General features: G+C 36.6%; 4 protein-coding genes across 5 annotated transcripts; 2 read left to right on the forward strand and 2 right to left on the reverse strand.

Moving 5' to 3' along the window:
• Positions 1 to 1,110: 1,110 nt before the first annotated feature.
• LOC127452035 (28 kDa heat- and acid-stable phosphoprotein-like) lies at positions 1,111 to 6,414 on the reverse strand. The gene is made up of 6 exons (XM_051717165.1): positions 6,045 to 6,414; positions 5,688 to 5,779; positions 2,615 to 2,704; positions 2,084 to 2,202; positions 1,725 to 1,876; positions 1,111 to 1,635 (listed from the first exon to the last, which is right to left on the reverse strand). The coding sequence occupies exons 1-6, from the start codon at positions 6,055 to 6,057 to the stop codon at positions 1,571 to 1,573; spliced, it is 531 nt and encodes a 176-aa protein (XP_051573125.1). The 5' UTR covers positions 6,058 to 6,414; the 3' UTR covers positions 1,111 to 1,570.
• A 137-nt stretch (positions 6,415 to 6,551) lies between these two features.
• On the forward strand, positions 6,552 to 8,173 carry LOC127452036 (protein BUD31 homolog). Its single transcript, XM_051717166.1, has 4 exons — positions 6,552 to 6,761; positions 7,005 to 7,127; positions 7,626 to 7,792; positions 7,946 to 8,173. Exons 1-4 carry the CDS (start codon positions 6,668 to 6,670, stop codon positions 7,994 to 7,996), a joined length of 435 nt encoding a protein of 144 aa, XP_051573126.1. The 5' UTR covers positions 6,552 to 6,667; the 3' UTR covers positions 7,997 to 8,173.
• A 2,283-nt stretch (positions 8,174 to 10,456) lies between these two features.
• On the forward strand, positions 10,457 to 15,653 carry LOC127451947 (cleavage and polyadenylation specificity factor subunit 4-like). Of its 2 annotated transcripts, none has more exons than XM_051717033.1 (8): positions 10,457 to 10,857; positions 10,966 to 11,016; positions 11,119 to 11,271; positions 13,399 to 13,494; positions 13,662 to 13,755; positions 14,277 to 14,349; positions 14,437 to 14,607; positions 14,700 to 15,653. In XM_051717033.1, the coding sequence occupies exons 1-8, from the start codon at positions 10,755 to 10,757 to the stop codon at positions 14,766 to 14,768; spliced, it is 810 nt and encodes a 269-aa protein (XP_051572993.1). In that variant the 5' UTR covers positions 10,457 to 10,754; the 3' UTR covers positions 14,769 to 15,653. The 2 variants fall into 2 exon arrangements, with proteins under 2 accessions (XP_051572993.1, XP_051572995.1); XM_051717035.1 differs by having other exon boundaries at positions 14,440 to 14,607.
• Positions 15,654 to 16,515: 862 nt separating this feature from the next.
• Positions 16,516 to 17,852, reverse strand: LOC127451948 (ATP synthase subunit f, mitochondrial-like). Its single transcript, XM_051717036.1, has 4 exons — positions 17,770 to 17,852; positions 17,020 to 17,127; positions 16,765 to 16,881; positions 16,516 to 16,661 (listed from the first exon to the last, which is right to left on the reverse strand). The coding sequence occupies exons 1-4, from the start codon at positions 17,783 to 17,785 to the stop codon at positions 16,633 to 16,635; spliced, it is 270 nt and encodes an 89-aa protein (XP_051572996.1). The 5' UTR covers positions 17,786 to 17,852; the 3' UTR covers positions 16,516 to 16,632.
• Between the last annotated feature and the right edge of the window lie 5,749 nt (positions 17,853 to 23,601).

The raw sequence follows: 23,601 nt of genomic DNA on the forward strand, positions 1-23,601 counted from the left end.
ATAATTTGACCTGATTCGGTTTTATTTTCATTGATTGATAGTTTCATCCTCCGAGACCCATCGAATGTGTTTGTTAATATATCTAAATTCATTCATGCCACTGTTTTAAAGGGATAGCTCACCCTAAAATTTAAATTCTCTCTTCATTTACTCACCCTCATGCCATCCCAGATGTGTATGACTTCCTTCTGCAGAACACAAACGAAAAATTTTAGAAGAATATTTCAGCTCTGTTGGTCCATACAATACAAGTGAATGGTGGCCAGAACTTTGAAGCTCCAAAAAGCACATAAAGGCAGCATAAAAGTAATCCATATGACTCCAGTGGTTAAATCAATGTCTTCAGAAGCGATATAATAAGTGTGGGTGAGAAACAGATCAATATTTAAGTTATTTTTTACTAGCAATCTCCACTTTCACTTTCTTCTTTTGTTTTTGGCAATTCACATTTTTTGTGCATATCGCCACTTAGTGGGCAGGGAGGAGAATTTATAGTAAAATAGACTTAAACATTAATCTGTTTTTCACCTAGACATATCACCTCGCTTCTGAAGATATTGATTTAAACACTTAAGTCATATGGATTACTTTTATACTGTCTTTATGTGCTTTTTGGAGCTTCAAAGTTCTGGCCACCATTCACTTGCATTGTATAGACCAACAGAGCTGAAATATTCTTCTAAAATTCTTCATTTGTGTTCTGCAGAAGAAAGTCATACACATCTGGGATGGCATGAGGGTGAGTAAATGATGAAAGAATATTCATTTTTGGGTGAACTATCCCTTTAAGTCTTGAGGACATCCTGGGCCCCATACAAATGTAAGGGGTTGTAACCAATATGTTAATACAAATGTAATAATATGAATCAAATACAATAAAAAAATAAAATAAAAACTTTGCAAAATGTTTCTTAAGCACTAAAAATGATATAAATAATCTCAATGGTGAAATTTTTCTTTGCTGGGTCTCTGAAGATTTTTTTTGTATTGTTAGTTCATATAACATCTACAATGCTACAAGTTTAACAAGTTCCTAACAGTTCTGCGGAAGGGCTTCAAAAAGAAAATTGAGATACAAAACAATTTACAACATGATACAAATATTTTTAAATAAAAGTTCTGACATTTTTATTGGTATTATGTTTTACATAACATTATTTCAAGAGGAGAATCCCATCAGAACATCATTCTACAATATACCAGGTCCTTTACAACTGAGGACAGATTAGTCTTTATTTAATTAATAATTCTTGAAACTGAGAAAGCAAAATCCACTCAGCTGCATATGGCAATATGTTAATATATTAATAAATATGTCTATATTTCTAATATCATTGAGTGAACATTACGAGTTAGCCACTTTGGTGAAAGCATCAGGGCTTTCGCAAAGGCATTGCCTGCTTTCAGGATTAAAGTACTCTGAAATGTTCCTCTTCAATGGAACATTGTGTTATAATGTCTTACATAGCATAACACATCATCAAGCTTTGTTTTCAAAAATAATAATGACAATATAGTTGTATACTGTCCACAAATACATCAAAACTTTTGAGAATCCACAATGTCTGGATTATTTGAGAGACATCGTATGTATTCCTTTAGCCACTGCTGCCGCTGACTGTGCTGCTTCTTTTGCTGTAAAGACAAAGATCAAAACACAAATAAATGTCTGATGCCCAAACATCGCATATGTTCCATGACATTCCAGAATTCTTCTGATTTACCTTTACGTTCCTCTTCTTTTTTCAGTGCAGCCTCCTCACGTTGCTTTTTAATAATGGCAAGCCGTGCAAGATCTGCTTTAGCTTGATCTGTCTTTCCTGCTAAATGCATTTTCATATACCTTTCCTTGGCCTTTTGCTTTTCAATCTCTTCTCTGAAATGTAAAAAAAAAAAAAATATATTATAATAAAAGAGGTGAGAAGGAAATATACATGTTGTTTATAACAGAAAGAAGTTGTCTTAAAGATTGTTACATATTAACATATCAAAAACACGTCCTATTTAGTGATATAAACAGCAACTTGAGGCACACAAAAAGATAGTGGGAGACATTTGCTTCACTCAACCCAGTGTCTTTTACCTTTCTCTTCTGGAAAGCTGTCTGGGTCCTTCAAGTACTAACTCTGTGACTTTCTTTGCTTTCTGGGCAACACGATTAGGATTTTCAATCTCTATCAAGCCCTCAACACCCTTCCTTTTCTGTGACAAAATGGAGAAAACAAGTAAATGTCAGTTTGTTTCCGGATTTCACACATCAACTCCTTCAGAAAGTGTTTGTAGTGAGTTGTAATGACACTGCCATGTTGAAGCATCACCAGCAAATTATCATCCATCAGAGGCGTGACTAGTATGACATTCCACAAACAGTATATAATGCCGACATTTCAAACACAGTGACTGAAAGACAAATCAAAGAGCAATGCTTTACAACTCCACCCAGTAAGATTCCACATTAATTAGACTGAGTATGAGTGTATCTGATACTTGCAACCACAACTGAATGTCTCCTTGCTGCCAAAGCAGGCTCTGATGAATATATCTGCAGATAGATCTATAAGGGTGGACTAATCTGCAGACACATTGGCAATCATAACCTTTCTAATTGATTTACCTGAGACCCCTCGTCATCACTGTCCTCTGAACCTGTCAGTTTGTCCTCACTTTGGGTGTCATTCACTGACGCGCCTTCTTCATCTTCAGTCTACGATGTAGAAAAAGAACGATTACTTTGACGTTGCTTTATTGCTTTACTGCTTGTAGAAAAGACTGTTTTGCACCAATAAGTTTGTTGTTGTGCTTTTGCTGGGCAGTTGTAGAAAGGCTTCTGCAGCCAATTTGACTTGCAGATGGGTAGTCTGAGGTGTCTTGATGATGATAGTAAGAAAATAATCTCTGTTTAGACCTTGTGTTAAACTCTGTAGAGAATGTGTCCATCTTACATGATGTTGAAATGACTAGTGGTCGACCAATATGGGTTTTGCACTGGCCCATGCCAATAACAATATCTAAAGAGCAGGGCGGCCGATGGCAGATGTATACATAATACAATTCAATAACAGCAAATGAGAGCTATGCAAAATTGCTGAAATGAAACTTTAAGTAAAGAATGACTGACGACAGAGTGTTGAATTATTGAAAAATAATAATGCGGCTTTCAAAATAAATTTAGGATATTATAGACATTTAGCTCATTTAAATGGCTTTCCTTTATCAGTTTAGGGTCACAAACCACTTAGGAATAAACTGATCGACACGGTTTTGCCCATCACCCCAATTTCATTCTTACTGGCTTATCCAATGTACGCACCTGTTGTGCGCATATGTCTCTTCACAGACTGACATCAAAAGCAGAGAATATCTCGATTATTTCAAATCTCATGTAAATGTGGTTTTATTGCTTTGCCTGATTTTTTTAATAAGCAGATTTTTGGGAGTTATCAACATATTGGTTTGCACGTAAACAGGCTCAATGTTTGTCATTCTTATCCGATTTACTTAACCAATGTCTTTGTTTTCTTTTTTTTATTTTGTTGTGGTAGCCTGTACAGCTCTTTAAAATAACTGAAATAATTTGTCAAAGTGATTTTGTGATTTGTCGAAGTTATGCGGTCAAGACCTGGAACTACTTCATAAGCATGCATTTACTGTAAAATAATTGAACGTCAGTCAATCAATCAGAATCAAACATTCAACTGACCCGTGGTGTCATTTTACACAATATCTATTTAAAATTCACTAAAATATTTATGAAAAAAAAAAGTTGCATTGCACTGCTAAGGTTGTCAGGCCTGTTTGATTCCAGAAATTTTAGAATCAACTCCGATTCCTGGTTTCGGAATAGATGGAATCAATTCCAAGAGTCGACTGCAGACTTATTTTCGCAAATTTTTCCTATATATAAAAAAATAAAAAAAAACGGGATGTGAAGTATAAATCTTAAAATAAGCATTCTTTGCACTATTTATGATAGCAAGAATAGGTCTATTCTAAAAATAAATATGGGCCTATAGATAAAAATGTAATGTTACCACTCAGCCGTAGTTCTTGTTTAGAAAGAGGTTTATAATAGCATGCAGTAGAGCTATTCAACAGAGTGACTTCAATTTGTAGGCGAACCCTCTGGATTTTTTATAATGGGGTTTTTGAACTTACGATAAAATAAGGTCTGTGGTAAACATTACTTGACAACACAAGGATGTTTTGTTCTACAACATAATTTATACACAGTCATACCTCAAACGTGAATTTTAAAGCTGGTGTGTGTTTAAAAAAAAAAAAATAATAATAATAATAATAATAATAATAATATGTAATTCAATACGGCTTCAAAATTCACGTTTGAGTTATGACTGTGTATAATTTATGTTGTAGAACAAAACATCCTTGTGTTGTCAAGTAATGTTTACCACAGACCTTATTTTATCGTAAATTCAAAAACCCCATTATAAAAAATCCAGAGGGAACCCATGGCGAATTAGACTTCCGTGTTTGTGGACTACAACTTGAACAGCTTTATTGTCTACTATCTTTTGTCACTGAATAAAATGTCCAAACAATGCACTTTAGTTTTATAAAAAATAAATAAATAAATAAATAAATAAAAACTGGTTCTTGTAAAACTGGATTATTTTATGCAATGTAAAAGTCTTTTTCATAGTGTGTATTTAAATGTAATTTGATTTCATTGAATCATTTGAATGTAAAATTGTAAAGTGTAGGCTTATGAAAGAAAATTAATACAAAAGTTTGAAATGTACTGTAAAAATGTCGATTGCATTGATGAATTAAAATGTAACCTCCTGATTTACTGATATGAACTGGGGGAGCTAACTCAGTTACTTGATCCTCCTCTGCCATCTCCTGGTTGCAGACAGGTGTTGTACCATTGATGAAGTTGTTATTCTATACCAATTTTCTGTCACAAATTTGGCATTTTACTTGATTATTAGTTTAATCGAAACTAAAATTCTGTCAGACTATATTGGTTTGGAAAGTATCTGTCTGATGTGTTGAAGGGTTTGTGCGATTGCTTCATACAGATGAATAAATGGAGTGAATTTACTGATGGCTGACTGACTACAAAATCAGTTGGGAAATTTTCATGGTTTAGCTGCAGGCATTTTATAATGCTTTTGTAATTTGAATTTGTGCTGTTTAGGCTTCTGGAAAAACACTCATATTGCACCCATGAGCCCAAAGCAGACTCGATTCCTGATTTTAACGTCTCGGAATCGAAGAATCGATTATTTTTGGAACTGATTCCCAGCCCTATATTTTGGAACTAACAGAAGATGGGGGTAAAATTTATGTTAATGAACCTACCGGACATGGTTATACTCTAAAAATGGCTAAATATATATATCTATAAAAAATAAATCTTAATACTGCTGATATATTGGCCAACCACTAGATATGACCCCTACTGAACTGTCAGTTTTATTATTTTGTATGGACAGTGGTTGTGTTTCAGACTTATTTTTTCAATGATTGTATCATGCTCAGAACTATGAACTAAGCTCTGCTTCTGCATAAAGAGTAAAGAGGAACTGCAGTGATTTGCCTACATGTCCTAATAAAAGTAATACATTTATCCAAATGATAAGACTTGTTTCTGTCAACCTCTTTATTGATATGTTCTCTGGACCAGAATATTGCTTTCTGAGATGACAATGTACGTAATTTACCTTCTTTCGTTCTTTTTCTGCTTTCATTTGAGCATCTATTTCTTCGGGACTTGTGTAGGTTCTCATCCGCCCTTTATGGCCACCTTTTTTTCCTAAAAACAAAACAAAAACATATCAGATTCATTTTCCAATATGTTTGTTCTCTGTATACACAATAATTAGTTTAAAATGAGTAAAACGCAAGATATACACAATCTCAATATTATGCAATCATAACAGATTAGGTAAACAGTGTGTATACAAGCACACATCAGGATCCCCCAGTCAGCTCCTGACTGACGTGTGCTGCTGGCTCAACGTGGTCAATCACTATGGATCAGCTTTTTGTGACAGTTATATGTCTATATGATAGCTTACCTCCTTTGGGCATGATGACGATTAAACCTGACTTGATCTAAAAAAAAAAAAAACTGACTCAAACACACTCCACACTCGACAAAAGAAAAGTTGTGAATACAGTTATGATTTCAGGTTGTCTCAGTTTCAAAGTCTCCTGGTTCAAAAGGGTTCGTAATCGACTGTAAATGGTTACAAAGTAAATAAAACAAATGTCAAATTATTAGGCAAAGTAGGCACAGTCATCGATTAACATACAGACAGCTGGTCCATGTTCCTATATTTACATTCAGACACACAACCGGACACCTAGCCTGATGCAATATGCCTGGACACAGAATAACAACACCGTAGTCACACTATAAAAAGATTTTGTAATGTCAAAATCTTGTGGTAATTTCATTATAATACATTAAAAAAAATAAAAATAATAATAATTAAAAAAAAGGCTAATAACAATGTATTTCATGTTTTTATGCTTAACAACAAAGACAGCTTGTTGACGTAACTTTCTTAACTCTAAAGACCTCAAATGACGCCATCAACTAGCGACAATTAGCACGAAGGTTCAGAAAGCAGAAGCTCGCTGTTGCCTACTAAACAAACAATCGAGACGGTAATTTCATTTTGTGTGAAATCAAAAAATGCCTAAAGTGAAAAGGAGTAGAAAACCACCTCCAGATGGTTGGGAGCTGATAGAGCCAACTCTTGACGAATTGGATCAGAAAATGCGCGAAGGTTCGTTCAACAGTTTACAAATTAGCCAGAATGCTAACTAGCCTCTCCTTTATTTTGAACTGTTTATTAATCAGATTGTACTTTTTAGCTTAATGAGACCGTCATATCCACATAGATATGATAAACTAATTTATTTAAAACGCTTGTTTGGGCGTTATTATAAAAGTCGAATACGGCATCGTGAATTCATTCAATATTTTCATGTTGCATGTAACAAAAAGTACTTTATATTGTGGTTCACAGCTGAAACCGAGCCTCATGAGGGCAAACGTAAAGTTGAGTCGCTATGGTCAATCTTCAGACTCCATCACCAACGCAGCCGTTACATATTCGACCTATTTTACAAAAGAAAGGCCATCAGTCGAGGTATGCTCATGTTACAATTTAGCACTTCTTAAAGGGGCACTCATTCATTTTTTCCTCAAAAGTGTTTAACTCCTAAAGACATGAATTGTAATTTTGCAGTATGTGTAGGAAATCATTACCACTCACATTAAAATGAAGACTCCAGTCATATCAGTAATCTTATAAAAGCTGTTTTATTGTACATGGAGAGGGTCCACACATGGGAGCTGCCATGTTAGAATCACATGACAAGCTGAATACTACTCGCTTAATCTCAGTAACCGTCCTGTTATTGGACACTTTCACTCATTGATTAAAGTAATCATGGCTGACTGAATACTAAATGTCCACAATGGCATCTGAAACTAAAAAAAAAAAAAAAAAAAATTGATTTTGCATCTAAGCCGCTAGGTGTCAGTGTAAGTCCAAGATGACATAAAGACTAAAGTTACTGACTGTACCTTTAAAATTGATTAGCTATACCAATATATGTTTTTAACATCTAGTTTTGTTTCCTAGAACTATACGAGTATTGCATCAAAGAAGGATATGCAGACAAGAATCTGATTGCCAAATGGAAGAAACAGGGCTATGAAAATCTGTGTTGTCTGCGGTGCATTCAGACGCGTGACACTAACTTTGGAACAAATTGCATATGCAGAGTGCCCAAGAGTAAGCTTGAAGTGGTAAGTTATGTCCAACCTCCCAGGTATTCAAAGAGAATATTCAAACCTTGCACTTGCCTGATGCACAGTTCTTTATTTATTACTGTTCACCTATTTGCAAGGCCTTTAAAGTCATTACTTGTAACAGTGTCCTTAATTTGTTATTTTTCTTAGGGTCGTATTATTGAATGCACTCACTGTGGATGCAGAGGATGCTCTGGATGAGTCAAGGAGGAAACAACTTTTGCATTGTGTTGAACATTAGGGCTTTTTACTTTTAAATATCCTTAATGGGTTGTTATTACCATGTCAGATGTGTGGTGAAATTAATTTGTTTATTAATTGATTATTGTTTGTGTATTCTTTGATTTATATTATTTTATTAAACTGCTGTATCTTAATCATGCTGTGTCATAGTGTCTAACCTCAATCATGTTAAGCATGTGGCTTACTATAAAATGTCTTGTATAGGTATGCTACGGTGAAAAGACAAAGGTAGGACAGTGATTCCCATTCAATTTAAATTCACACCAATCAAGATTCATTCAAAAAATCAAAAATTCATCCGCACTCTTATTTTAACTTTTTTTATTTTATTGCACAGAAGTCAGGGGACACATACATTTCGGCCTCACAGCCTTCTTCAGTGTGTGTCTGGTTTACTAGTGCAAACAATTTTATAGGAATAGTCCAATTATTCCCTGGTATTTGGCCGTTGCCTTAGAATTACAAGTAATTAGAACACTCAAACACAATCATCGAATTATTTACTTAACACATTCATTAATCAATCAGAACATCTCAGCAGATGTATGGGGTGATCTGACATGTCAGGCAACTAGTGCCGTTCACAAGTCCATATCAACACCTACAATCAAATAGAAAAGAAAAATTCATTTTTTCATATGCAATCATATAAGGCATAAACCCAGTTCATTTCCCCTACAATGTATGGACCAGAGAAACACTTAAATAGTAGATACATTTCTGTTTATAACAAATTTTGGAAAAGTATGTGGTGATCACATCAAGCCACCTATGCCGTTCATAAATCCATATTGTCACCTACTATCCAGTACAAAATCAAATCAAATCAATATTAGAGTGAAATGTACATGAATATAACTGTGTAACAATATAAAGAATAAGCATATTCCTTCAGAGTATGGGCTAGTGCATATACAGGAATGCTTGCAAGAAAGGGGAAAGGTTGCCAATCAAACATAAGCAATTTTCAAACACTAGTATCCTTCTCAAGATTCTCTCAGGTCTGTGATGTTGACAGCTAACATGTAGACAATCCCAACATAAAACATACTCAATATTACAGAGATTTATATATATTATATTTAATGATAGCAAGATTTCGTGAGTCAGTTCCTAGTAGAAAGATTTCTTAGGGAAATGAGGGTAATGTTTTGAATTTTTAGAAGTACATTCATAAGAATTCTTAGGGGAATAAGGGTGCCATGGTACATTTTCAGAAGATGTGGCCTCATCCATCCATAGTTTATACACACAAGTAGTAAGATGTGCATGCAAGCAAAGTAAGAACCATTATTTCTCAACCGTGAAGTATGTTGTTCTTTCATTATTAAAAATGCTGACATGCAGAAAAGTGCATGCTTAAAGGGATCGCTTACCCAAAAATGAAAATTCTCTCATCATTTACTCACCACCATGCCATCCCAGATGTGTATGACTTTCTTTTACTGAAAGCAAAAGAGTTTTAACAGTGAAAGTGGAGATTTATAGTAAAAAAAATAAAAAGGACTTAAATATTTATCTGTTTCTTACCCACATCTATTATGTCGCTTTTGAAGATATGGATTTAACAGCTGGAGTCGTATGGATTACTTTTATGCTGCTTTTATGTGCTTTTTAGAGCTTCAAAGTTCTGGTCACCATTCACTTGCATTTTATGGACATACAGAGCTGAACTATTCTTCTAAAAGTCTTCATTTGTGTTCTGCAGAAGAAAGAAAGTCATACACATCTGGGATGGCGTGAGGGTGAGTAAAATGATGCGAGAACTTTCATTTTTGGGTGAACTATTCCTTTAAATGTCTACCTACAACTCAGAACTTGACAAACATCACTGAAGAAAGCCATTTGAAATCATATGTGAGGTATAGGCACAAACTCGATTAGTCAAAGCAGGTTTAGTTATTTGTTTCCTGCATAGTAGGAGATAGTGTTTCGACTCAAAATCTATACTACACTGCATATCAAATCACAAAGGGGCCATCACTGCGGTTATGTTATGCCTACACTCCCCGTTTAAGTTTCTTGTAATTCAGTTATGATTTCAGATGTACGACGTGTACAAAACCGAGTACATGTTCCATAAAATGAGTTTCATAGATGCGGCATAGAGTGTATAGCCAATTGTTAGCAGTCCTTTAGCAGTTGTTTGGCGGGTGGTATGGCGTTTGAGGAATGACCGCAGACCTTTTAATCAATACCCAACACAGAATAAAATCCACATTCAATGAACTGTTCGTGGTTTATGTTTCTGACTCGCCGTTTCCTCCCAAAAATCAGTTAATTACAATTCTTCAATTATGTTTTATTTTTTACATTTAAATAGCAAGACTCTTAACAATTTTTTTTTTTTTATAAATGCGTTCACGCTTTCCCAGCTCGATGCTGTTGTAGTTGATTAGACGGTCTGTCTGCGGCAGAAGTTCGTGGGTCAGGGGTCACTCATGAGCAGCGCTCTGAATGTTCATGAATCAAATACCAGCTGTTTCTTTAGAATGTTTATCATCTTTACCGGTTCATTCATGCGCGATATTTAAAAAACTATTTGTCTGATTTATACATCTGACTATTTTTTCGCTATACTCTGTTTTCAGTATCAAATTAAACCTGAAAATAGCAAAGCGATAACTTGCTATCAAATATTCTTTTTAGTGTTCTGATCAAGTGGTTTCGTGAATAGTTTCCCTGGCTGGAGAAAGTGTACATCAATAATACAACAATGCAGGAATTAATCGCAACTGTCGATCACCTCAAGTTTGATCTAGAAATAGCTGTAGAACAGCAATTGGGTGCTCAACCACTGCCATTTCCAGGAATGGATAGTAAGTTATTAGGGATATACTGATATGACTAATTTTATATAGATATGTATTGTTTAGGGCATAATGATACCCAATAATGGCACACATATTTGTTTGTTTATCTTACAGAATCCGGCGCTGCTGTGTGCGAGTTCTTCATGAGAGCTGCATGTATGAAAGGCATGTTTTACAAAACAGCCCGTTGAAAGCTTACGTTTGTGTTTAAAATGTGAATAATGTTGTAAATCGTTGATCAGAAACTACAGCTTTCTGTTTATGCAGGTGGAATGTGTCCATTCAGACACATAAGTGGAGAAAAGACTGTGGTTTGCAAGCACTGGCTTAGAGGTTTATGCAAGAAAGGAGACCAGTGCGAGTTTTTACACGAGTATGATATGACGAAGATGCCTGAATGCTATTTCTACTCCAAATTTGGTTAGTATTTAATATCTATCTGTCTGTCTATCTATCTATCTATCTATCTATGGGTGGCAACACATATACAGTGGCAAGAAAAAGTATGTGAATCCCTTTGGAATTAGCTGTTTTTCTGGATTAATTGGTCATAAAATGTGATCTCATGTTCAAAGTCACAATTATAGACAAACACAATGTGCTTAAGCTAACAACATACAAACAGTTATAATCTTTCAGGTGTTTATTGAACATCCAATTAAACATTCACAGTGCTGTGGAAAAAGTAAGTGAACCCTTGGATTTAATAACTGGTCGATCCTCCTTTGGCATCAATAACCTCAACCAAGCTTTTCCGGTAGCTGCGGATTAGACCCGCACAACGTTCAGAAGGAATTTTGGACCATTCTTTCTTACAGAACTACTTCAGCTCAGCCATATTCTCAGGATGTATGGTGTGAATGGCTCTCTTGAGGTCATTGCACAGCATCTCTATTGAGTTAAGGTCTGGGCTCTGACAGGGCCACTCCAAAAGGTGGATTTTCTTTTTTTTGAAGCCATTCTGTAGTGGATTTACTTTGATGTTTATTGTCATTGTCCTGCTGCATCACCCAACTTCTAGTGAGCTTTATTCGGCACACAGCCTCCCTGACATTATCCTGTAGGATATCTTGATAATCTTGGAATGAATTTTTCCATTGATGATTGCAAGTTGTCCAGGCCCAGAAGCAGAAAAGCAGCCCCATACTTCACCATTGGGATGATGTTTTCATGTTGGTATGCGGTGCCCTTTTTATGCCATACGCGGTGCTGCGTGTTCTTCCAAAACAATCCAGCCTTAGTTTCATTAGTTCACAAAACATTTTCCCAGTAGCACTGTGGAGTGTTAAGGTGGTCTTTAGCAAACTTAAGGGGCGCAGCAATGTTTTTCTTGGAAAACAGCAGCTTTCTACGAGGTATCCTGCCATGCACACCAAGCCTGTTTAATGTTTTCCGTATAGTAGACTCATGAACAGAGATGTTAACCAGTTCCAATGATTACTTCAAGTTGGGCTGAACAATTAACTGAAATAAAATCGAAATCGCAATAAGACCCAGTGCAATTTTCAAACCGTGAGGGCTGCGATTTAATTAAATGGTGTCAACGTGCTGCCCACTGTGCTGCGTCTGTGTGCACGGCTGTTTTGTCTGTAATGTGTAGTGCTTTCTTAAATACATGTAAACGGGATTGTTGTATTACACATGTGGTTTCAGAGTGGTTCTGTGCTCCATACACACAAACTTTGAAAAAAAGGCTTGAGGGTTTACTGGGACTGCATAGTAATTTAAGAAATGATTAAAGAAATAAATTACTATTAAATAATAATAAATTATTAGAGTAATAATGATAATTATTATTATTATACAATATATTTCTATAACTATTTCTTAACCGCTTGACAGCGCTTCCCTGTCAGTGATAAAATGATGGAGAAAGGAGCTCTTAGTGCTATTCGATGTACAAAACAAGCCCAGATGGGACTTGTGACAGAAATCAAGTATTTTCCAGCCTTTTTAAGGTGCATGGTGAGTTCAAAGCGGCGCTCGACGCTGGTGTTGCCACCCTGATGCAAATCATGAATGCAGCTTCATGATTGCTGTAGGAAAGCGGATAGCCACAGTCTACCGGCAGATTAATATTGTGGATGATGAGAGTTCAAGAGATTTAATGCCCATTGCAATGAATATGCAACCTATGTGGAGGACTAGTTCTTTCAATTAGTCAAACTTAGACTTTGGAAAACATTTAATGTTACTTGAATTGGTGATATGTTAGTGCATTTCTATGTTTATATTGTGGAAGGCTTTGTTTGGGAAATGTTAATAAAGCATTATATTGTCACATTGTTTTGTTCCTAAGATGGAAATAAATACATTTTGACAAGAAAAGAAGTATATATAGTGTAAAATTTCAGCACTTTCAAAATCTGTGATTAAGCACGATTAACTGCAAAAAGTATGCGATTAATCGCAATTTTAAAAAAATTATCGACTGACAGCACTAAAACGTATACATTAATGCAGGTAATTCCAAAGGGTTCACATACTTTTTCTTGCCACTGTAATATCTATAATAGTGTTAATAATTTTTTTGTATTTATTTTGTAGGAGAGTGCAGTAACAAAGAGTGTCCATTCTTGCACATTGACCCAGAATCTAAGATTAAAGATTGCCCATGGTATGATAGGGGATTTTGTAAGCATGGTAAGTCTTATGTAGTGATGACTTTCTGATATTTTCACAGCTTGGTTTTCCCCCAATTTAATAAAATGTTGTGGAAACCAAGCCAGGAAAGTTCCGTTACAGATATTCCAGTGTTAACTGTAATGGCAAATAAATATTTCTACTTTTATTTTCTTTCATCCCTTGAGGTCCGGATTGCAGGCACAGACACACAAGAAGAGTCATTTGTGTTAATTACCTTGTCGGCTTCTGTCCAGAGGGCAAGTCATGCAAATTCATGCAGTGAGTTCAAATCAGATGTTGCAATTCATGCTTTTAAGTAGTTATGTATGTGATTGACACATTTATGCATTAATACTAACCATTTTGGGGCCTGGGTAGCTCAGCGAGTAAAGACGCTGACTACCATCCCTGGAGTCACGAGTTCGAATCCAGGGCGTGCTGAGCGACTCCAGTCAGGTCTCCTAAGCAACAAAATTGGCCCGGTTGCTAGGGAGGGTTGAGTCACATGGGGTAACCTCCTCGTGGTAGCTATAATGTGGGGAGTTGTGCGTGGATGCCGTGGAGAATAGCGTGAAGCTTCCACATGTGCTATGTCTCCACGGTAACGCGCTCAACAAGCCACATGATAAGATGTGCGGATTGACGGTCTCAGGCGCGGAGGCAACTGAGATTCGTCCTCCGCCACCCGGATTGAGGCAAGTCACAATGCCACCACGAGGACTTGGAGCACATTGGGAATTGGGGAGAAAAAGGGGATAAAAAAAATACTAACCATTTGAAAAATATTTTGTAACCACTAGCCCAAGATTTGAACTCCCTATGGGTGCGACTGAACAGCCACCACTGCCTCAGCAAGCACAGTCTCAGCAAAAGGTATTGTTCAACGTAGTTAACTCTTAAAAAGTTTAGTTGACCCCAAAGAGGAAAATTCTTCCAATCGTGTCTAATCTGTTTCCTCAGCAGCAAAACATGCAGCCCATAAACAGGTCATCACAGTCACTCATTCAGTTAACCAACCCCAATGTAAACAACAATATGAGAATACCAAATGCTGTTGGAATAGTGCATCCTCATAGCAACATGGGTGGACCTCGCGGTCCTCGTCCACTGGACCAAGTTACATGTTACAAGGTGGGACTGCTATTTTATTTTATGCATGAAATCGATTATCCTTGCACAGTACTTTAAAAACGCACATACATATTATGTCTGTTTGCTTCCAGTGTGGCGAGAAGGGCCATTATGCCAATAAATGCACAAAAGGACATCTGGCTTTCCTGAGTGGACAGTAATGGTTTTCTACAAAAAAGGATCTCTCATAATTGTGGCTGTCAGTTGCAGATTAAGACACTTGATTCCTGGTATATTAACCTTACACTGCAAAGGTTATAGTTGACTGACGAACATGTGGCTCTGCCTCACTGTCCATGTGCCAAGCACTCTCGTGGGTGAGAGTGCATCACAGCCAGTATGTTTTCAACAGGTAGAATGAATGGCCAGCAACATCTTTTTTTTTCTAAATATATTTTCTTTCCGATGAAACCTTGCCTGCCTCACTTTCATACTTTGAAATGTGAATATTTTCTATTGAAGCTACAAGCTCTTGATTACTGAATCCTAAAGCACTGCTGACATTAGAGGAAAATATATTAAGCATTCTTTAGAGAGGACATTGCGTCTCATTTGAACAATGATTTTAGAAGCCATGTTCTCTGTAATGTTTTATGAAGAATGTAACTATAATAGATTTAATTTTCATTGAGGATCAACTGTTTGTTACATACTTCTGGAGTAGCATAAAACAAACTGCTCTTGCTTTTTCAGTGTTTGAGTAGTCTTTTATGACTGAATATTCCCTTGCAGTGATACTTTTGTACTTCCCTTAACTTTGGCAATACAGTAAATTTAAATAAGCACTCCAGTGTAAATGGGTAGTTGACATGTCAGGCAGTGACAGCCTGTAATGTGATATGCTATACATTATTTGGAACTTATAACCTCACATTATCTGAAATATTTGTACTTTTAAAAATTTTGTCTGCAGGACTGTTTTAAGTGAACTGAAAAACAAACAAACAAAAAAAAAAACTTATGGTGACAAGTCACAGCACCTTAAATATAAACTTGCCCTCACAGATTAACCTAAAATCTTGATGATTAAAAAATTCTAAGTCATTTGTCAACTGTTTTTCAATGGCCCAAGCTGCAAAGTTACATATCTTGTTTACTGAATACTGAATTTATATTTATCAGGTAAACTACCTTGAAAATGAAAATTCTCATCATTTACTCACCCTCATGCCATCCCAGATATGCTTGACATTCTTTCTTCTGCAGAACACAAAGATTTTTAGAAGAATTTTTCAGCTCTGTAGGTCCATACAATGAATGAACGGTGACCAGAACTTTGAAGGTCCAAAAATCCAATAAAGGCAGCATAAAAATAATCCATATGACTCCAGTGGTTTAATCCATTTCTTTAGAAGTAATATGATAGGTGTGGGTGAGAAACAGATCAATATATGTCCTTTTGTACTCCACTTTATTTTTTTGCAATTCTTTGTGCATATCACCTCCTTCTTATAGTAAAAAAAAAAAAAAAAAAACCTCACCAACACATCACATCTCTTCTGAAGATTTGGATTTAACCACTGGAGTCATGTGGAGTAAGTAGTTTTATGCTGCTTTTATGTGCATTCTGGAGCTTTTAAGTTCTGGTCACCATTCACTTGCATTGAATGGATCTTAAGAGCTGAAATATACTTCTAAAAATCTTCATTTGTGTTCAGAAGAAAGTCATAGACATCTGGGATGGCATGAGGGCGAGTAAATGAGAGAATTTTTTATTTTTTGGGTGAACTATCCCTTCAGCTCTAACAATATAGTAGTGACTCTTAATATTGCTTAAAAAAACCACACTAGACCACAACCTTGTAAATACATATTAAATTCATCACCACAATAACTGTGAATAATAATCAACCTTCTATAAATACAGCCAACAAGTTTGTAAGCTTTCAATAAAAGTTTAAGTCCAAGTTAAATAAGTTTAATTTTATTCTTTGTCACAACAATCACAAACAGAGAAAGCTGAGAGGTGTGGCAATCACACAGTGGCAGACAAAAGATTTCAGTGGTCTGCTGGTCCATTGGGTTTCAGTGGTACTTCCTCCACCTGTCGTGCTCTATTAGGGGCAAGAAAACACTACATTTAGATAACAGCACAATAGTGAAGGGCACATTAGTACCAGTGTTGATTCTTCAGTACTAGGTTTGGTTTGTACTTACTGATGTGATCATACTCCCAAAGGTAGCTCAGGGCAACATAACCAGCAATGAACATGGCAACACCACCAATACCACCCTTCCTCACATTGATGTATTTGTTGTAATATCGCTCATATCCTAAGACAAGACGTTATCATGAATACAACGGGCCTGTTCTCAGAGAAATTATATTGTAACTAAACCACATAAACAGAAATACCTATATTGATAAATACATAGTTTCTTTCCAAGTTTAAGGGATATATTAGTGATTACCTCTGCGAACTCCACCAAGAAGTCCATTTGGGGTGAAGTCTCTTGTTCCAAGCCATGATGGCACTTGCCCAAGCTTGACATCCAAAAGCCTTTTCTCAGCCAGTGCCACTGGGAAAGCACAAACACCGTATGTAGAGAACACATTTCACAGACAGTCTAACAAGACTAAGCAAACACTAACAAAAAATTGTATCATTGCAATACCTTGTTTTTGGGACATGTACTACATTAGTACCATGCAAAAAAAAATTATGCATTAATTAGGTCATCATTCTATACCATGGTACCACAGTACTTTATTATAAGAAGTTAAGTACCAAGCCAGAAATATTAAATGTAAGCTAATAAACAGTTTAGTCACACCAATGACACGTTCTATAGGTATGCACTGACTAGCCGAATCATTGACCGTCTTCAGCTATCAACTATCGAGGATGTGAGGCAAACAGTGCAAAATCACTTCATGATCTATAATGAGTACTGATTCGGCATGGTATTTAATTTGCACTGATACGGGGCAGATATTGTACCGGGTCAGTATGAGCCAATGTTACAGAAAGTCCTTGACATGACTCGCGTCTGCCTACATCGAGACCTTCAATGTAAAAGAAACTTGCGCATGCGAGATAACCAATACTCATTGCAATCATGCCTTCAGACGCAGAGCTAAATTAAAGAGCACAAAATACTTTACGTCGTCCAAACAATCAATGAAATACATTCATATATGCATGTTTCATTCAGTCATACCTGGTTTGTCCGCCATCTTAATCTGAACTTCAAGATGATGGCTGCTGCGTTACGTGCGTGCTTGGGGAAAAAACGTATTTACGTCACAGTTGAAAATATGGGGCGGGGCTTACACGTTTTCCGTCTTTTAAATTAGTTAGGGGTGTTCGATTTTCGAGTTTTTCGGAGTCGACTCCGATTCCCGACTCCAGCCATTTATTTTCAATCAGGATGGTTTCAAAATTCAGGGCCTCACCAGAGATGACAATTAATGGGCAGTGCCTTCCCAAGTGACACATTTTCACCCCCCAAAATTTTATTTTCTCTGGTATATAGCTCAGCTCTCTCAATCCACTGTTTATTGCGTCCGATTGTCGCTCCGTGATAAAGCTGAAGTTTTTCTGACTGTCTGTTGATCAGTTTCTCCTACTGAAGTTTACATAATCTAGATGGCTTCTATGCCGATGGAAAAACAAATCGCATGTTTTCTTGCTCGATTCACTTCAATAACTATTAATAGGCATATTATGGAGATGTAATAAAAGAAAAAAAATTAATTAATTTATACCATTGTTTTTAAATGGAACGTAAAACTTTTTGTTGATTTTTTTAATTTAATTTGATTTTTTAAATCAGAATCAGAATTAGCTTTATTGCCAAGTATACTTATACACACAAGGAATTTTTTATGGTGACAGAAGCTTCCAGTGCAAGAGAATGCAACGTATATACATACATACAAACATATACATTTAAACATATATACATACAGTGACATAAAAAAAAAAAAAAATAAAAAAATAAGATATAGCAGATTAAAAATATACAATAGCGCAATAATGTTGTTAGAATATTTTGTATACAGATACAGTTATGTGCAGGTGATGTAATGTATTAAAAATATAAATAAAATATGGATATAAGTAGGAATGGATGGATTGAATAATGCACATGGTTGTATTGACCAAAGGAAAGTATCTGGGTGCAGTTTTAACTGTTCATGAGGTAGATGGCCTGAGGGAAAAACTGTTCCTGTGCCTGGCTGTTCTGGTGCTCAGAGCTCTGTTGCGCCGTCCAGAGGATAACAGTTCGAAAAGGAAATGTGCTGGGTGAATGGGGTCAAGAGTGACTTTACCAGCCCTTTTTGTTACTCTGGATGTGTACAGTTTCAGCAGGGTGGATAGGGGAGCGCCAATAATCCTCTCAGCAGTCCGAACTATCCTTTGAAGTCTTCTGATGTCTGACTTGGTAGCTGAACCAAACCAGACAGTTACTGAAGTGCAGAGGACAGACTCAATGGCTGTGTTTCATATGGAAGGCTGCGTCCTCCGGAGGTTGCATTTGTCAGCCGCATACGTCACCGAAGCTGTCTCGTTTCAGAAAAGCAAGTAGGACACTTCGAATGCAGCCTTCAAATGCGACCTTCTTTCATGGGAATTCAGAGGATGCATGAGGTTTATCCTTCGTGGGCACTCACAACCCACATTTCTTTGCTTCAACGGAAATGTCTAAAAAAAATAATGCCAATTTGCCCGTAAATATGATGTTCAAACACAAGTAATTTTAATTTCCAAGTTGAAGTACCTCAGTAGATGGGTGCAGAGTATATAATATGTATAATTATATTGATATATAATTAAAATAAAGTATTAGACTAAAAGTACACCTGTAAAATCTATTTTCTTTTCCCTTTACATCTATATAACTCTCCTAAAATTTACCTCATACATTCCCTTCCAAAGGGACTTCATTCCCTTCTCACTCAAAGCGCTTGCGCTTGTTAAAGAATGGCGTGCTGTCATAGCAACCATGTTACATTCCGTTTCCGTTTGTCCTATGAAGGCCATCTCGTTTAAACGAGACTTGTTTAAAGAAGGACACTCGGTATACTGTAGCCTTCAAAGGACGCATTCTACCTAGCACGCTGCCTTCGAAACGAGACACAGCCAATGACTGTTGAGTAGAACTGGATTAGCAGTGCCTATGGCACGTTGAACTTCCTCAACTGGCGAAGGAAGTACAACCTCGGCTGGGCCTTTTTCAAAAGTGAGTCTATGTGCGTCTCCCACTTCAGGTCCTGTGAGATGGTTGTGCCCAGAAACCTGAATGACTCTACTGCTGCCACAGTGCTGTTCAGAATGGTGAGTGGGGTTAATGTTGGGGTGTTCCTCTTTGCACTAGATTGCACTAGACTGCCAGCTGTTCAACCTCCCCTCTCTATGCAGACTCATTGTCATCTTGGATGAGGCTGATGACTGTAGTGTCATCTGCAAACTTCAGGAGCTTGACAGAGGGTCCTTGGCACTGCAGTCATTTGTGTAGAGGGAGAAGAGTAGTGGGGAGAGCACACATCCCTGGGGAGCACCAGTGTTGAATGTGCATCTGCTGGAGGTGAATTTCCCCTGTCTCACAAGCTGCTGCCTGTCTGTCAGAAAGCTGGTCATCCACTGACAGACAGAGCTGGGAACAGAGAGCTGGGAACAGAGAGCTAGGTTAATTTAGTCCATAAGAGAGCGGGGTTGATGGTGTTAAAAGCCGAACTGAAGTCAACAAATAGTATCCTTGCATAAGTCCCTTGTCTGTTTAGATGTTGATGTATGTAATGCAGTCCCATATTGACAGCATCATCCACAGACCTGTTTGCTCTGTAAGCAAATTCAAGGGGATCCAGAAAGGGTTCGGTGATGTTCTTCAGGTGGGCCAACACCAGTCTCTCAAATGATTTCATGACCACAGCCGTTAGAGCGACGGGTCTGTAGTCATTAAGTCCTTTGGTCTAAGGTTTCTTTGGAACGGGATAATTGTGGAGCGTTTGAAGCAGCAGGGAACTTCACACTGCTCCAGTGATCTGATGAAGATCTGTGTGAAGATGGGGGCCAGCTGGTCAGCACAGGATTTTAGACAAGTGGGCGAAACACCATCCTTGTGTTTTTCTTGTCTTCTGTTTCCGGAAGACCTGGCACACATCATCTTCACAGATCTTAAGTGCATGTTGAGTAGCAGGAGAGAGGAGGAGGGTGGTGGCTGGAGGTGTAAATGTTTGTGTGCTGTGAAGGTCAGAGCAGGTGTAGGTTATGTAACTGGGCTTTTCAAATCTACAGTAAAACACATTCAGTTTGTTAGCCAATTGTTGATTCCCTACAGTGTTGTGGGATGGTGTCTTGTACTTGGTAAAGTCTTTCAGGCCTCTCCACACTGATGCAGGGTTATGGAACGTATGGTGGAAAGTTTAACAGTTTTACAGAAATGTACAGAAACAGCAGTTACAGAAATACTCAAACCAGCCTGTCTGGCACCAACAATCATGCCACGGTCTATATCACTGAGATCAAATTTTTCCCCCATTCTGACGGTTGATGTGAACATTAACTGAAGCTCTTGACCCATATCTGCATGATTTTATACATTACACTGCTGCCACACAATTGGCTGATTAGATAATCGAATGAATATGTAGATCTATAGGTGTACCTAATAAAGTGGCCGGTGAGTGTATATTAAAGGTAAAATTTTTATTGATTTCAATTAGCAAAATAATAGTAATAATAATTCTTATTAATAATAATAATTAAAAATAATAGCATATCACAGGTCATTCTCACAATTTTACCAAAATCTCATATATGTTAGTCAGGTATGATGTCACCTTGGAGACACATTTAAGGGATAGTTCAATCAAAAATGAAAATTCTCTCATCGTTAACACCCTCATGCCATCCCAGATGTGTATGTAAACAAATGTGTATAGTAAAAAAAGTACTTAAATATTTATCTGTTTCTCACAAACACTTATCATATCGCTAATGAAGACATGGATTTAACCACTGGAGTCTTGTGGATTACATTTATGCTGCCTTTATGTGCATTTTGGAGCTTTTATTCACTTGCGTTGTTAGGATCTACAGGGCTGAGACATTCTTCTAAAAATCTTCTTTTGTGTTCTACAAAAGAAAGAAAGTCATACACATCTGGGATGGCATGAGGGTTAATGATGAGAGAATTTTCATTTTTGGGTTAACTATCCCTTTAACTGGACAAACTATGCAACGTTATTTAAAAAATATATAGAAAAGATGTTTTATGTTACATTTACCACTGGAGGGAGACATTTACTTCATGTCAAGGGACTTCTTGACAGGCTTACAAATCAAAACACAGTGTTTTTTTTTAGAGTCACATAACTGTCCAGAGAGTGGAACCTTGTGAAACCTATAAAAGTGACTGGATACCACTATGTAGTAGCAGTCAGAAATAGCACAGACCTAACATGGTCCATCTGCTACATCATTTTGGTGATAAAGCATTGTCCAAATAAGACCAGAGCTCAGAACCATGCTATTATGTGAGCTCTTACTTGTGTCTTTGCTTTGAAACTGCATGCAGATATTTTTTGTTTCAACACCTCCTCTCTGAGCAACAAAAGAACTTAATATTTTCAACTTTTGTATTCGTTGTTGCTCTCTGCAATTAAAAATGGGCGTTTTGAATTTTTTTTTTGTAATCATTTTAGATATTTTATAGACAATTGCATTCAAGTGTGATAAGATTTGTTGAAATTACAAAATGTGATGATTCAGCATGTTGAATTAATGTAGGCTCATCTGAATCTTACTCAAGTTTTCAAAGTCATACAGTACAGAACACAAAAACATCTGCAGTATTTATTGCCTCTTACGTTGATTGAAGGACTAGAGTAAACCTTAATCCAAATCTTTTTTACTGCCATTTTCATTTAGATACGCATACATCTTCTCATGCCAGAATCCCAAAAGCTCTCTTTGTAGCTGAAAGCCTTTGAATGGATACATCTTAGAAATATGCCTTTATTTAAGGAGTATGTACTATAAATTGTATACACACACACACACACACACACACACTATATATATATATATATATATATATATATATATATATATATAATATGCAATATGTTTTTTTTTTTTTTTCATTTTAGTAAACTTACTCTGTAGGATGATTTAAACAGTCAGTTTAAAGTGCATTCATCAGGAGAAATTATTGCCAGACAGTGTGCAATAAATTAATTAACAGATACCTGCTTGAAAAGTGTCTTTAATTCACTGTGGTTTTGCACTAGCTACATTCAATAAATGAAAGAGGACAGAGATTGTCATAGTGACCTAAACATCTCATTAGCATATATGAGAGACACACAACTTCTTGATTCACTTTGTTAGGTGCATTAGACCAGAGGTGCCCAAACAAATAAAAACAAGAAGCAATAGTACAGTTCAAGTTTTTGATATCACAACAGGAAAACAGTTTTAATGTCAAATAAAAGGAAGTAGGCTAAATGCATTAACTACACAAAAACATTTTACAGCATGTTTAAATAAATAATCCTTTTACATGTGGCAGTCCCAATAAATAGTTATACTGGGTGAAATCCAGGACAATGTGTAGCCTATGTCTATGATAAGAAATATCTTTACTATCTATTATTATTATTATTATTAATGATCTATCACAAAATAATATCCTAATTGATAGCATTACATCATGCCATTGTATCTTCATCTCTTCCAAACTGCACAGAAATTCCATGTGTTCAATGTGAGAGGCGCTGTTCTTAAAGAGACAGTAACCATATTTTAAGGGTGTGTTCACACTTGGCAGGTTTGGTTTGATTAAAATGAACACTGGTGCGATTGCTCTGTTAGTGAGGTTCATTTGAACAAGTGTGAACGCTGCCATCCGAACCTTGGTGCGCCTCAAAAAACGGACTGAGACCACCTGAATAGTGGGTCTCGGGCTGCTTCCAAACGAGCTCTGGTGCGGTTCGATTGATATATGAATGCAACATGGACCAAAGACATCTAAACGGACCAATAA

This window comes from Myxocyprinus asiaticus, chromosome 14 (assembly GCF_019703515.2).
Source record: "Myxocyprinus asiaticus isolate MX2 ecotype Aquarium Trade chromosome 14, UBuf_Myxa_2, whole genome shotgun sequence".
NCBI classification, from domain to species: domain Eukaryota; kingdom Metazoa; phylum Chordata; class Actinopteri; order Cypriniformes; family Catostomidae; genus Myxocyprinus; species Myxocyprinus asiaticus.